The 16,661-nt window shown below is 35.5% G+C and overlaps 1 protein-coding gene across 3 annotated transcripts in view; it reads right to left on the reverse strand.

The window, feature by feature from the left end:
• Positions 1 to 6,233: 6,233 nt before the first annotated feature.
• Positions 6,234 to 16,661, reverse strand: part of LOC138701359 (fatty acid CoA ligase Acsl3-like) — a 45,167-nt gene continuing 34,739 nt past the window's right edge. For all 3 annotated transcript variants that reach the window (XM_069828170.1, XM_069828168.1, XM_069828169.1), the window contains 2 exons: positions 14,410 to 14,685; positions 6,234 to 7,804 (listed from right to left, as the gene is read on the reverse strand). In XM_069828170.1, coding sequence (XP_069684271.1) covers positions 7,650 to 7,804; positions 14,410 to 14,685 — 431 coding nt within the window. In that variant the 3' untranslated portion in view covers positions 6,234 to 7,649. The remainder of the gene's footprint in view (positions 7,805 to 14,409; positions 14,686 to 16,661) is intronic.

Consider the following 16,661-nt stretch of genomic DNA (forward strand, 5'->3'; position numbering starts at 1 on the left):
GCGATGTTTGGATTCTTTACAGAGTTGCCAACACATAAATTGTCTACCCGTCAGTATAACACCTGGAAATCCGACAGAATCCGTCAAAATTAAAAAAAAATAAGACCCAATAAATAAATATATATAAAGCAAATTTTAATACAACTTCCTTCTGAAACAGGGGATAGTACGGAACAGGCGGGGCTGTTCAAATAAAAAGTAAAATCTTCCAAAAATTTAACAATTAAAAATGGTAGCAGCTAAAAATGTCAAAAGACTATGTAAATCGTAATTTCCGCCAGAAAATCCGTCACCCGTCAAAGACATTTTTTTCCCGTCCGTCACGTTGAAATTCCGTCAGTTTTGACGGAATTTCCGTCCTGTTGATAACACTGATTCTGTGTCACAACCGACGAGTTAGAAGAGAGATTATAGAGTGGCCATGTTTGAAGAAAATTGAAAGAGCGTCCGCCATTACAATAAGCGCCCAAAACAAAGTGGGCGTGACGATAAGCCTAGATCAAGAGGCCTATAAAGTTCTCTTGGCCTAGATCCAATGCCGTTTTGTAGTTTAACCCCTAGATCATATGCGATAAGTAAGGTTGTAGACGAGAAATTATCAAAATTTCGTTTGCATAAATCAGTTAAACAGAAGTGGAAAAACCTAGTGTTTCGTCAAAAATGTAACTTACGCGCTACTAAATCTAAAATACGGAACTTATGTACGCTAAATTTAAAACACTTCAGCTATCCCTAGAAAGAAAGCTTAACAGAACGTTGCAAAACTATTTATTATACTATAAGGTATATAACGAAAGTAGGCTCTCACTGTAGTAAACAATCCTTACTTCTAAGCTTGTAACTTGAGTAAAATATGACCCATCACACTTTGTTTTATATATATATATATATATATATATATATATATATATATATATATATATATATATATATATATATAATTATCGGAATGTAAAGTGAGACCAGCAGCCAGCTGGTCTGTCTGGGCCCTTCAAGGGCTGCGGCGCCACAGATTATTATTATTATTATTATTATTATTATTATTATTATTATTATTATTATTATTATTATTATTATTACTACTACTATTCGCTCCGGTCAAAATACTAACAACATAAATATTTGTTACCAATTTCAGAATGTGTTAAACACGATATAAATGTTATATGTTATCCACATTTAAATCACACATGTAAGGTCAATTAAACAGTGTTCATGGGTTAGATAAGAAACATACTATATATATATATATATATATATATATATATATATATATATATAGTATGTTTCTTAAATGTTATCCACTTTTTCCAACGAAAATTAATAAATTTTCAAAAGAATGAAATAGGTAATACGAAAAAAAGTTACATATTTTTCTGTTGGGGCCCAATACAAAGATCGAAAAACAAATTGTGAATCTGTGTTTCACGAAGATTTCGATGTAAGTGCTGAATGGTACCGGTACTATTTTGAGGCTTCCTACGAAAATGGTTCTCGTGAAAAAAATTATGGGCCGAGATCGAACCCGCAACCTCGAGCATTGAAGGCCAGCACTATACCAATTACGCTACTGAAGCCAACATGAAATAGGATTTAGAAAGATGAATGAGAAATGTGGAAGGACCAAGAAAATTGGAGATTGATATCTCTCACTATTTTTTTTTATACATACGAATGTTCTGCCCAATGCCAGGTCTTTCACTGCAAACCCAGCATTCTCCAATCTTTCCTATTTTCTGCCTACGTCGCATATGATCCACATATCTTAATATCTTCTATCATCTGATATATTCTTCTGCCCCAAACTCTTCTCCTGTTCACCATTCCTTCCAGTGCATCCTTCTGTAGGCAGTTTCTTCTCGCCAGTGACCCAACCAAATCCTTTTGCTCTTTCTGATCAGTTTCAGCATCATTCTTTCTCCACCCACTCTTTCCAACACAGCTTCATTTCTTATTCTGTCTGTCCATTTCATACGCTCCATTCTTCTCCATATCCACATTTCAAATGCTTCTAATAGTTTCTCTTCACTTCGTCGTGATGTTCATGTTTCTGCCCCCATACAATGCCACACTCCACACAAAGCACTTCACTAGTCTCTTCCTTAGTTCTTTTTCTAGAGGTCCGTAGAAGATGCTCCTGATCAGGAAGAGGAAAAGGAATTGGTTGGGTCACTGGCTGAGAAGAAACTGCTTACTGAAGGTTGCACTGAAAGGAATGGTGAACGGGAGAAGAGTTCGGGGTAGAAGAAGATATCATATGACAGACGACATTAAGATATATGGATCATATGAGGAAACAAAAAGAAAGGCAGAAAATAGGAAAGACTGGAGAAAGCTGGGTTTGCAGTGAAAGACCTGCCCTTGAGCAGAACATTAAATGAAATGAAATGATGGTAATTATGTAGTAAGCATCGGGCCAGGCAATCTGCCAGTAATAGGGGTCCAGAGCACATAAGCTTACATTACCAAATATATTTCTAATTCAAATTTTGAAAACTTTCTTGTGACTAGCATATTACGAATCCCTTTACACTCTAATGGGAAAATATGTGCCCAGGATCTCTATAGTGGGAAGATCCCGGTTTTGCCAGTGCTTACTACATAATCACTTGTAGCATAACACTTTTACAATAATTTCAATTAAAATACATTTAGCTCAACTATGTGAATGCACATTGGATGGAAATAAAAATATTAATCGAATAGCTTATCTCCCTAGATATTCTTCACTTTCATTCTACTGTATCATAGAAAAATGAGTACAACAATTTAAATTAGCAATAAGGTAACATCACTCTTGCACATAGAAGTGGAAATGACCGACTTTGAATGGATTGGTAATTGCAACACATAGTATTTTGGAAATGTCCGTCTTTGATACAAAAAAGAAGATGAAAATATTGACATTAGTATAATATGGAATTATCTGGTTTTGATTGAAAATATTGATTTTACCATACTATTTCTCATGGACATGACCGAGTTAGAATAAAAACAGTAACATTCAGAAAGATGCCTCTAAACATACCGGTACAGAAAAAAAAAAAAAAAAAACTCATTTTTTGCCTTCAGTGAAAAATGACTGATTTTGTTTGCAACCTCCACATACTCGTATATCATCCAGACCATAGCCCAAGTTAAGTTCACAGTGCAGTGTGCTGACCACAGCCATTTGGCTACAAGTATCATTCACAGAATAGGAGTGGTAAGCACAATAAGCCTCAGGCTGCAGTGCAAGTTTTCGGGTCCCTCCTTGGCAAAAGCAGCAGAGGATAGTTTTCTGTCACCAATTAATAATTAACTACTATTAATTGTCGTTAAGGCCCATATTCTCAATAGTAGTTTAAACTAACTTAACTTACTGCAAGTTTAAACAGAAAAGCATATTCTCAAGTTCAGTTTAACTGCCTTACTCGGTTTAAACACTAGTTTAGCTCCAACCACCAAGTGTGATAGCTTAAACCAGTGATCATCAGCACAGTGCACCCTCGGGCTAGCGTCTCTTACCTGCAGATAAAACATTGCACTGACATGCATCCGTGGTTGCTGGCGGGTATGCTTCCTCCTCCTCCATGATGGTGCATATTGTGACGCACTTCTTACCTGTTACCCATTTCAGTGAGTGCTGACCACCACTGGTTTAAACTATTCAAGATGGTTGAAATTCTTACTATAATCTAAAAGCAAACAGTTTATTGGAGAAAAATATTGCTAGTAATTGTAAATGGAAGAATTGATGGAAATTTTTAATGAAAATGAAGATGAAGATATAAGAATTTTATCTGGAATTTTTTACAGCTTTAAGGTATTATGCATCAGGAAATTTTCAAATAAATGTTGGAGACCGTTACAGCATATATCAAAGTGTTGCAAGTACAGTAAAACAAATTTTCTAAAGCAATAGTAGGATTATCATAAAGTTATATTAAAATGCCATCTTCAAGAGAAGCAATGACCATAGTGAAGCATGGTTTTTATCAAAAAGAGAGACTTTCTCTGTGTATTGGAGCAGTTGACCATATGTCCAGTGTCTACTATATGCAGTCACGAAGCTTGAGTTTTGAGGGTGCTAAAAACAATAGACTGTGCCGGTACTATTTTGCATTGCTTGTAATGAGGTGATATTAGCAATCCTAGTGGTGAGCAACTATCTAATGCATGCATATTTACTACGTATTGAGCTTCGTGACTGTATATACTAGACTGTGATATGTCCTTCCTTTCATTTTCTAATTTTAAAATTAATTCACATTCCTTTTCCCTGAAATTTTAGCTCTTGCACTTTTTTTTCTTCCCATTTTATTAAATTATACTTCATTTCTAACCAGCCATCATGAGCTAAGAAATTAAACTGCCTGATTTCAGCCTTTTTTTTTTTGCATCATCATAATGCAATAATATGAATATAATTAACATTATTTAATTCGTAAGATATTAAATAAAATATTGATCTTAAATACAAAATAAGGTAATATAAATGATTTATTAACAACAATTAACAATTTCAGTAATGAACAACTAATCTGAAACACAGGATTACCAACTGATTGGTTTAAACTCAAGGCTTAGGTTAAATAACAGTTTAAGCTAATCTGCCTTCAAGAGAGTTGAAAATATGGAACATAGTTTAAGACATGGATTAAGCTGCAGGCAGTTTAAATTAAATGCAGTTCAAACTACTATTGAGAATACGGCCTAACAGATAATTTAATCACACGGTTTTTAGGGATCATTATCTAGTACTGGTAGAATTTTAGTGAGGGACCTGAAGGCTTGCACTGCAGCCTGAGGCTTATTGTGCTTATCACTCCTGTGAATGATTGGGTAGCCTAACAGCTGTGCTTTTGCACATATACAGCACGCTGCACGGTGAACTGAACCCAGACTATGGTATAGATATGTGAATGATTGTGAAATGAGTCCGAGATCCAATGCCGAAAGTTGCGCAGTAATTCTGCTTCAATTGGTTGAGGGAAAACCTTGGAAGAAAACCCAACCAGGTAACTTGTCCCAACCAGAATTTTAACCCAGGCTCATTTCAAGATCAGACGTGCTAACCATTACTCCATAGCAGTGGACTAATGAGATTGTTTTGACAAAAAAATTGTCCTACAGTTGGAGAAAACTTCTGAAAAACCTAACTATGTAATCAACTGAATCAGGATTCGAACTCTTGCCCAACCATAGCTGTAAAGGGTTGCTGTATTTACCCATGTAATAGACTTTTTTTTATAACAAAAACTAAGGTGCGTCCTTTATGCAAGGAAAAAAATTTAGTGGGGGAAACCTATTAAAGGTTAGCCAACTTAAATGCTGAAATTACTTACTTACAAATGGCTTTCAAGGAACCTGCAGGTTCATTGCCGCCCTCACATAAGCCCACTATTGGTCCCTATCCTGTGTAAGACAAATGCTGAAATAATCAACAGAATATGTAATGATATATGGGCCACAACTAATTTATATATCGATTGCGTCGCACTTAAGACAATTGACAGTTAGCAGCAGTTGTATAAACAGATAACTTATAACAATGAATACAGCAACAATAAGAAAAGACTGATATCTTTATTATTAACATTACCCTTACATCATTCACTGTCAGGTTCAGCATCACTGCTAACATTGTTAACCCTTAAGCAGTCGCGCTTAACCACCTCACTCATTTAAACAGTTCTAGAGTATGCAAATTCAGATTTCAAAATGTTTACGGTTATTGTTGCCTTACCAATTCCAATAAAGGTACTGAAAATTTCAGAAGTACAGGCTTAATGAATATATACTGGGTATTCATTTCAAAGTGTGACATGACATCACTGTTGTTGGGTCACCGATTTGAAGCGAGTTTCAGCTTATATGTCAGAGAAGTTGCCTATTATATAAGGCGTTCTTCAATCTGAACTTGAGAACGTGTACGGTATAACTTGAACGTCGTAGCAACAGATGGCCCATTTCGTTGGAAGCAAGGAACACTGGACAGCTACTTAAATGAAATTATAATGTATTTAATAAAGCTAATATATTTATGTAGTTTTAATGAACACAGGATGTTCCGAGGGTTTGATTATTATCAGAGACAGTCTCTTGTTTACATTTACACAAACTCACCTAAGTTTAAATTACAGTCTCACCCACATCCGTTTCAAGATGAAGGAACATAATGGGGAAAATGGAAAGTGGAAGGGATGCAAATATGGAATGTCGAGTTAATCAGTAAAGAATTTCCCATATAGTACAACTTCCAATCAAAAGATTTATTCAAACATTCCATAATTTATTTTAATTTCAATATGACAAATGCTTAAATGTGGACAAAATTAAATTTTTAACTGACTTCATTCTCAAATTTATTGCACATACAAACAATGTATATAACAAGACTTGTATAAACTGATGCACCAAATCCACTCAATTGTGTACCTTATTGCAGATTAAATTAATTCACTGAAAGTGCATATACGATCTGAAGTAATTTTGACACTATATATAATAGATATATCCTTATAAAAGATAAATAACACACGCACACGCGCACACATTCAAGCTTCAGTGTTCCCCGACATGACAGCTCAGTTTCAACAATGAAAGGGGAATATAACAAGAATGAAAGAGATCTCAATGCACTAATCCATACTCCACAATTAAACATTGAAGAGAATCCACCAGTTCAAATAGCTGAACTTAGTAAACTACATTTGATGGAAGAGATTACGGCACTTTCCAATTGAATTGGGGGGGGGGGGGGAATATGCAATAAACACAAAATATATATATACAGCTTGGGCTATAAAGATGAGCCCCAACAAATTATGTACACAAACATTCGTAACATACAATTTCTCGTGTATTCATTACACTTAATACCAAGAGGTACAATGCTAATTTCAGACATACATAAGCAAGAAGCGAAGTGATCTTCATATAAACCAAACAGAATAAAGGTACATACAAAAATAGATTATCACATAATTAGTATATCTAATGTCGCCTACCAGATGAATGTGATGTTAGTGCAGTGCAATTCATATGAAGCCATGTTGATCTGGCCAGATTTACACGTCCTTGCAATTGGGAACACAATTAGACTAGCACTTTCCTAAATTTCAACACCACACAAATTGTTGGTAAAAGATCTCTGTTTCATGCACAGCATGTCAGAACATTACACAAGTCTGTTCAACTCACAAAATTCACTTGATTCCATTTACAGTTTGTCCGTTCAGAGCCGAAGCACTCCAACTTCCAAATTCACTTCAGAAACTATTTTGAAAATCATGGGAAAATTTACACATACATAGAAAAATCATGTACCATATGCAAGAGCAAAACATTTTTATATAAAACATTTTATGCAAAATACTGTTATTGGCTTCATTATGCAAAGAACTGTATACAATACTTCAGCTTTGTCACAAGAAAAGTCTCACAGCAAAATTACGTAAATTTGGGGGAAAAGAAAAAAAATACTGCAAATATACTCAATTCCGCTACATGACGAAACTAAATGTAGGACCACAGCCTGCTGAATGACCCCACAACCTGACCAAACAGCTACAGCTTAATTCTCTTGCCAGACAACCTTGAGAAATGCTTCTAGTAGATTATACATAATCTCGCAGAAATTTCACTCAATAGAGTCAGTTCCAAGATCATGAAGCGTACATACGATTAATCTCGTGCTGATATCTGTCTTGAATGTCCTTCCTTTTCAACTTGAAAGCAGCAGTAACTAGACCCATATCTGGAGACCACACTTCTGTGCAGAGTTTAACTGCAGCTGGAACTTCGAACTTTTCCAGTTTACCTGTAAAAACGAATTTAAAAAAGTTAAATTTACTCAGTTAATTTTTATGGTACATATTAGTAAAGCATTATATACAACTAATAGAATTATTTTGCTTCTCACTTGATCAGTCTCGGAATATGCAATATCCTGGAAGCAAGTTAAGAAAATTATTACACAGTGAAATCTCTTAACTGTCTTGCAATTGATCATATTATCCGATGGTCTTCCCATATGCCCCCTCCCCCCATTAATCACGAAAACCCAACTAAACAAGGGACTAGCAGTGTGCTAGACTTCAAAAATCGAAGCATGTACAACTGAGTGGCGGCTCCTGCATATTTCTTAAGAGGAGGAAAGAAGTTAACAGCACGAAATGACACCTTTTTGAATGAAACATGCTACAAATTAGACTACAGGCATACATGTAAGACCAGGTAGTGTTGGGGTTGGCCTTCCCTTCTGTATAGCAATAATCTGTTCTTGTAAACTGAGTTTCCTAAATTGTCCAAAATATATTATGTTTTCACTTCCATTCATTGTTGAATAATTGCGCAAATTAACAATTACAAGGAAATTCACAACCTCGTAGCATTTTTCGAGCACACTACAGCATCACACGTGTTGGAAGAGACCAGCTACTAACACGTAACTGGAACTTTTTACGGAAATCGGAATGGGAAATAATCTGTTAGGAAAGCGAGAACACTGCACCCACCCACGTGGTCTTGTTGCCACATGTACATTTTACAAGTTCAGTATCATATGCTTTTGAAGAATGTCAGTTCTTGTAAAGTAATACTATCATTATTGTTCAAAGCTGCCGGTGGCCGATTAATTTTTTATGTTAAAAATAATATAGTTTGGAGTACCTACTTTCAGTTTCAAATATATTTGTACAAAACTGATAACTTGGCTGTTGCCCTGTCTAGTAAACAATGAATAGAAGTGAATTTCAGGGGCCAATTACGTAGAACTACTTCCTCTTTGTTTTACATAAACCCGACTTTAACTTTCAAATATCTACGAAAGTTTCAAACCATGAATAGTAGCCTATATAAAGTGCAATGAATAATCTTTTTGATTTAGGCTATAATAAAAAAAAGTTTACATATTGTCTTATAACTTTGCGTTAAAACTGTTTTTATTGTGCCTCCTCCTAGATGTGTTATAGTCTGGTTGAATGCAGCATTGTTAAATGGCAGCGGTAGCGAGCTTGCTGCATGACCAGTCAGTTTCTATTTCCCGCCCATGCGCTGATTCAGAGGAGGATCTCCTCCCTCTCCATTCATTTACTTGCTTTAAAACTCTGCTTCTTTCTCTGGCCGCTAGTGCGCTGTTGTCATGTGTGTTAACTGCAGTAGAGGAGGAATGGAGTGCCTTTCCTCCACACAGACAATCTCGCATCTTTCTTACAGTTTTCTACAGCACATGAGCGTGCGTCATTTAAAACTCGATCAACCGAGTTTTTCTTATAGCTGTGAACTTAAAAATTATCGAGTCTTCCTCGAATTTCAAGGCACATATTTTATTTGGTATTTACTTTTAAAAGAAGAAAATGTGATGAGGACGTTCCTCCCTTCCCTCCCACGAGGAACTGCCACTGGTACAACTACCCCTTCCTTTATCACCGTTTCCATTCACAGCATCTCACCCCACCACTCACCCTTGACATTCCAATAAAGGGTATATTGAGTACAGTGGACTCTCCTCGACAGAACAGAATTGAAAGTTCAGTCCAATAAGAGTAGTGGATGTGGCAGGTGAAATGAATACAAATTCTTATTGGTTATCCATCAACGAATACAGTAGTGTACTTGCATTTCCTGCCTGCCCCGAGACTTGTGTATGTGCTTCTAGTACCACATTGGGTTTTGACAGTTCCGTCTCACAAACGGCACAATTCTCAAATAGAAAAAGAAGAGTTCATTAATTTAAAATCAGTGATCAATATGAATGTCCTAATCAATAAAATATTCTGTTTTCCTTTAACAAAAGTAACACTACAAGACACAGAACCAATTCCCATTCAAATGGCAAACCCATTTCTTAGTGTCCATATAGGGGCGTGTCTAATTGAACTTTATTTCTGAAAACTTAAGAGCTTCCACTGTATATTGAGCATCGTACAGTCAGTGAACACAAATTTTTGCAATTGACGAAGTCAAATAATGCATATAAAATAAACAACAGAGACATAAAAAACAAAATTGTATCAGAAACACTCAAACAATATTAACATTAAAAAACTCATTAATATCATAAAAGGGTTTGTTGATCAACCAACCAGAGACAAGTCTGTTAAAAGACTTCCTTTCCAGATTGAAAACATGTGTCGGAAATTTATTTGCAATTTCTAAAGACATAATAAAATAATTATTCATTGTTTTAGTTAGTCTACACTTAGGTATATCAAAAAGGTCACGGTTTTGTACAGGTGTTGTATAGGTGAACATCATTCTTATGCGTCAACATTTGTGAATTATCTTTGACAAAATTTAGGGCTTGATAAATATACAGTGATGTTACAGTCATTATTTTTTCATTCACAAATAATGGTCTGCAGTGTGCCTTCATTGATGAATTTGTTATAATTCTAATAGCTTTTTTACTAATCTAAAATCTGCAATCCCTGTAACCTTGGACAGTTTTCTCCAATACATATTGAATACACCTCATCTTTGGAATGTGGCTGCTGATATATACAGTACAACAAGCATCGTGCTTTTTACCCATAATTTGTAAGAGGAAGAAATTCATAGTGAAACATAGTGGAACACGTGTTGTCAGCAAATAGCTGGATACACTACGAAGATAGATAATAGCTTTAACATCAGAACCTTATTAATATGAGTACCATTACCCCATAATAGTAGTCCGTAAGTAAGTATACTATGAAAATAAGAAAACAGACAACTCTAATGTAATTCTTCGAAACATACATTTTCAAATTTCGCAGAAGAAATATTACTCGATATTTTTTTACAAACAAAATCAATCAACATGGTCTGCCCGTGTAATGTCTACAGTAATACCAAGAAGTTTGAAATTATTTTCCATGACTGTACTACTAAATAACAGATATGAAGTTTTACTTTCATTTAGAAGAAATTTATTGAAATTAAACCATTTCTTGGCTTCCGTGAAAACTGAATTAGTACAGGTAAGAGTTTTCAATTCATTAATATCACTATGACTTGTCAAAAAAGTGGCATCATCAGTGAATACCACAGAATAAGCAGAGACATTGCACATCAAATCATTAACCATTATTAAAAACAGAATAGGACTCAAAGTTGGTAACAGACTTCAAAGCTCGTTTTCTGCTGATCAGCAGTATGTACGCCAGTTTTGATTTAGCTTGAGTTCTCATTTTGTGCATAAATCTCGTCTTTGTTGTGGAACTTCGTGCCATGAAGTTACCAAATACAGTTAAGAGAAAACTTAAAGGTGTGGGATAATGGAACTAAAGTGAAAATCATACAAAGAATCAAATGGAGAAATGAAGGCTAATTTGATAAATGAGTATAGTCCAGATATGGGACATCAAAAACAAAAACATGTTGCAGTTTGCCTTTCATTCCGACAGTCCATGAACTTCAGAACAGGAAACGCACAAAGCAATCTAGTTTCGAGACTGGACGATGCCCTAATTGAATGGTTTCAACAGAAACTAAGTTAAGGTGCTTCGATAAATGGGTCTACACTAACGAAATAGACAAGTGTTTCGTGAGAAAGTTAAAATTACTACACCATTTTCTGCATCTATGCCCGAAACAATATGTGGCGAGGTACCATGAATCCTAGCTGGCTGACACCTAAGTAATACCAACCTTGAACCTAAAGCATCAATTTCACCACATTATAAAGATGTACTATGTCATCAAAACAGTAACTTCACATACAACTCGCTAAATAAGTACTTTAGTACGATTCTTGGCATCTCTCAGTGCAGTCCCTAGCCAGAGATCCGACTGAGGGACTATTTTACCTCCGGAGAATTTTATACTTGAGGGACTCCATGAATCATAAGCAGTGAAAAATATAGTGGGACTGCGTTGGTGTTAATGCAGCTTATGTGGGTACCTCTTTGTTACTTGTGAGCTTAAACAACAAGTTTAAGTCCCCTCACCACGGCAAGGTGAGTACCCATGAGAGGGTAATGTACAAAAACTTGCCCACACATGTTCAAACATTTTTAACAAGAGCCAGAACAGGTACCATTGTCACACAATTGTACCTACACCGATTTCACATTTCTGATAATCCTGCTTGTCTGTGGTGTAATAATCATGATGAAGATCTGGAACACATTATTCTATACTGTCCATCCATAAACCACAAAAGAAGTAAATTAAAATCATCAGTACCAGTTGCAGAAGACACAGCCCTGCAGTATATATTGACTACATCCCAACTCTGGCTACTAGCAACAGGCATCTATAATGAACACCGATCAAAATACCCCTCATTTCTCGTGAAAAACAAGAACTGAATAGACTACAGTGACTATAGTGGACTTTATGTTGTCAGCAAACAGCTGGATACATTAAGAAATTGATCATACAACTCGCTACATGAAAGAATTATTATGTTTCTGCAATATAATATTATATTAAAAATAATTTTGATATAAAGTATACTTGCACATAATATAGCTCTGAATTGGTGAATTTAATTTGTTTGGTTAGCATGCCTGAGAAACATCTCAAAATGTGAAAACCTAACAGTTACAGTACAAAATGTATATCTTGATACTCTTATCTGTAACATGCGTGTATTCAAGGAAGTGTTGCCAGTAATGAAGTAAACATAACAGCTAGGAAATTGCTAAATGAGGGGGGAGGGGGAATGAGCTGAACACAGTAAAATTAAAAATTTATCAGTTCATAAAAGATTCGTTATGGAACAAAGATATACCTACCTACGAACTGAGCAATTAATGTATAAAACCAATTACAAAACCTATTTTGACATGCGGTGTTGAGACATTAGTAGACTTCAGGCTACAGACACATTTCTCACAAGGGAACTATTCCAGGTTGTGTAGCTTGAATTTAACAAAAATGCATATTCAAACTAATTTTCGTTCGTTAAAAAACGTGGTGATAGTCGTTCATTTCGCTTTTTCTTCGTTTACGAAATATCACTTGAAAATCGATGCTACTTATGCCACTTCTTGCATGCACTCAGATCCTCAGTTCCGTGACACCGTATCACAGCTCTCGCATTAATGCTCTAATATATTTCATTTTTCTCTCTTATACTGTTAAATGGAGTTTCGATTAACAGTACATGCTTCAGAATCAAGTTCAAGTGTGATAATTACAGTGTTTGTGTGTCTTATATTTTCTGTGGATTCGTGATCCATGGGCACACGTATCATTCCCTCTTGCTGAAAAGAGCTTCAAACAAAAAGTGTATCACAGCTGGATGGAACTGAAAACAATTGTGTATGGAGAAGACAATTATCCAGGCAACGATGGTGATGGGAATGACGAAAACAGTGCAGAATGATTAAGTTAATAATAATGACAGGTATTTATTATAACAAATCATGTATCATCATACAAAATCAAGACAATTTACTGATGTGTCCTATTAATTCTGAAGAATAGCATGTAAATGGCAGATTAAGTAACACAACCAACATGCATGCAGTGCATGCGCATGGGATGGCTTTAAAATACATCCTGTTCCAGAATAATATTTATTTAAAATTTATTGTTAACTGAATGGTATATGTGTAATTATTTTCAATTTGTCGTGAATGCATTGAAAGTTTTATTTTTGTATTTTTTCCTCCTTTTACCCATTTCAAAAGTGGGGTACGTACTTTATTTGAGGGTGCAGGGTAATCTAGAAAATACGGTACACTCTACTACTCTACCCTCTATGTACTAGCCCTGATCACACAACAGACTGATCGCCTAATGGAATTTCAAGGCAACCAATTTTATCAATTTCACTATGCTGCCATCTAGCAACTGCAAAATAAGTCACATTATAACCCTTATGAAATTGCATGGAGCAACTGTATTTCCATCTAGTGGTTGTTACCAACAAATGTCTTTTCGACGGTGGAGGCTCGGTGGTTCTCATTTTACGTTACCATTTCATAACATGGGAATGGTCAATTTGATATATATGTGATCAGAGGTACCAACAAGCCATCTCTCACCATTTTTCTTTTTTTATACCTCTGTTCGATAGAACAGTATCCTGTTCAATTTTAAAAGTTATTCCATCAGTTTAACGACCTAGCTTGACAAATGATCTCAATCTTAAGCTGGAATACTTGGCTTCGTAGAGCCACCAAGTGAATGACAATTTGAAATGAGGTGCAGGTTATGATTCCTAGAGAAACAAGGATGGCCATAAAAGTAATAAATAATATTTGTTAAAAGTACTATCTCTAAGATAAAGTCTCGATGTGTATGTTAAATTATCAATGATATTGCATTCATTTGTTAAATGCTCCGTTTATAAAGTACATATCTATGCATAACTAGTTTGCCAACATTCTCCAAGTCTAACCTAATAGAATTTACCTGCCCCCCCCCCCCTTTCTTAACGTGTTGTTTGCTGATTTAATTATTTTGAAGTATAGACACAAATGAATTTACACTTCTTTCCATGTTCTCCTATTTCCTGAAGAACAGCTTTCTCGACAGTCTGATTCACACACAACTGCTCGAAGTTCAAATTACTCAAGCCCAGTTTACTGCCAAGCGCCATCAAATCAGCAGGATTTGGCACAACCAATGCCACTGTGTACTGTTTAGTAGGATCACCGTAGACACAGATGTTTTCTACCACTGGACACGTTTTCAACTCTGCTTCCACCTTCCCAAGTGAAACATATTCTCCCAGCTGCAGTTTCACTAGATCCTTCTTCCGATCTGGACAAAAAATAAAAAAGTTACTAAAATTTCAGATTCTACAAGTATAATGTTCCTTATATTTAAAATTTAAGGTTTTCGTAGCAATATAAAAGTATTTTCCAATGTTTTAGAACTACTTGCAGGTTCCCTTAAGTGTATTGACCAGGACATGACAGATTACACTCTCAGCCAAGTTTTAATCGGTTAGAGCCAATAAACTGTGCAATTTAAAATCCCAGGATATTCCCAGAATAACGTTCTTTCCTTTTACTGCAGCTTTGTACCACACTATTATTGAAAGCTTATGCATATTGTTGTAGAATTAAAGAATAACAAGGCACCGGGGGAAGATAACATGATTGCGAAAATATTCGAGTATGGTGGAGAGCCAATAAATCAAGCTCTACATAAAATAATTACAATGATATGGGAGAACGAGGAAATGCCAACAAAATGGAATACAGAACTAATTTGCCCTATTTTTAAAAAAGGGAACAAATTAGAATGTAGAAATTATAGAAGTATAACTCTATTGAACATAGCTTATAAAGTATTATCAGCAGCAATTAATGAGAGACTTAAACACATACCAGAGACAGTAACAGGTGAATATCAGTGTGGATTTCGGCCCAGTAGGGGAACTACTGATCAGCTCTTTACCGTAAGACAAATACTGGAAAAGCATTATGAATATGGGCTGAATTTACATTTATTGTTTATCAATTTCCAACAGGCATTTGATAATATTAATAGAAAGAAATTATAGGAAGCTATGCAAATAATGGTCCTGCGTCGTGGTCTAAGGCATCCTGCCTAGGACTCGTGTTACAGAATGCACGCTGGTTCGAGTCCTCATGGGGGAAGAAATTTTCTCATGAAATTTCGGCCAGTGTATGGGACCGGTGCCCACCCAGCATCGTGATGCACTTGGGGAGCTACGATAGGTAGCGAAATCCGGTTGCGAATACCAGCTATAACAGCTGGGGGGATCATTGTGCTAACCACACGATACCTCCATTCTGGTTGGATGACCGTCCACCTCTGCTTCGGCATGTGGGCGTGAGACCAGCAGCCGGCTGGTCGGTCTAGACCCTTCATGGGCTGTAGCACCACGGATTATTATTATTATTATTATTATTATGCAAATAATGGGAATTCCATAGAAATTAGACTGATAAGAATGACTATGACAAATACCAAAGCTAAAGTAAATATTGATAATAAAATAAGTGATAGTTTTCAGTTCAATAGAGGTATGAAACAGGGAGATTGATTGTCTACCACATTATTCGCACTGGCTCTCCACGATGTTATGAAGGATATAGATCAAAGAGGTACTGTTTTCAATAAGAGGAGCCAGATTTGTGCATATGCTAACGATATAGCCATTGTAGCCAGGACTAAGAATGAAATAATAGAAATATATAAAGAATTAGAGAAGAAAGCAGAAAAATGGGACAGAGTTATATAGAAAAGACAATATATATGATAGTATCAGCCTCAGAGGAAAAAAAAACACCGTGTGATTCGCAGATTGAGCAGAAAGTATTTAAGGGAATAGCAAAATTCCGCTATCTGGGGAATATAATGGATAATAAAATCAAAATTGGAAATAGAAGAGAATGGGGAGTGTTTGTGAAGGAGGTAAAGGCCGAGTAGTCAGTCATTATTGAAAACTCCACAAGTGTGGACAGACTTGTGTATGCCTAACTCAACTTTTTCCTTTAATCATACTAAATTGATCAATTTTCCACGAAATAGGTCACAGTTTTGCAGTGAAGTAGTGAATTTAGACCTGTTCAATAGTAAATACAATTTTATATTACCATCACTCCAATTATCATCATGGACATCCATACAAATTTCATTCCATTTCCACATTATAATGTGCTAAATATGCTACATAATCTTTTACTTACATGTTAATTGGTGAAATTGTCATATTTTAGTAAATTTTATCAACTTGAATGTGTGTTTATGAACCATATAAATTA

Source organism: Periplaneta americana, chromosome 6 (assembly GCF_040183065.1).
Source record: "Periplaneta americana isolate PAMFEO1 chromosome 6, P.americana_PAMFEO1_priV1, whole genome shotgun sequence".
Classification (NCBI taxonomy): domain Eukaryota; kingdom Metazoa; phylum Arthropoda; class Insecta; order Blattodea; family Blattidae; genus Periplaneta; species Periplaneta americana.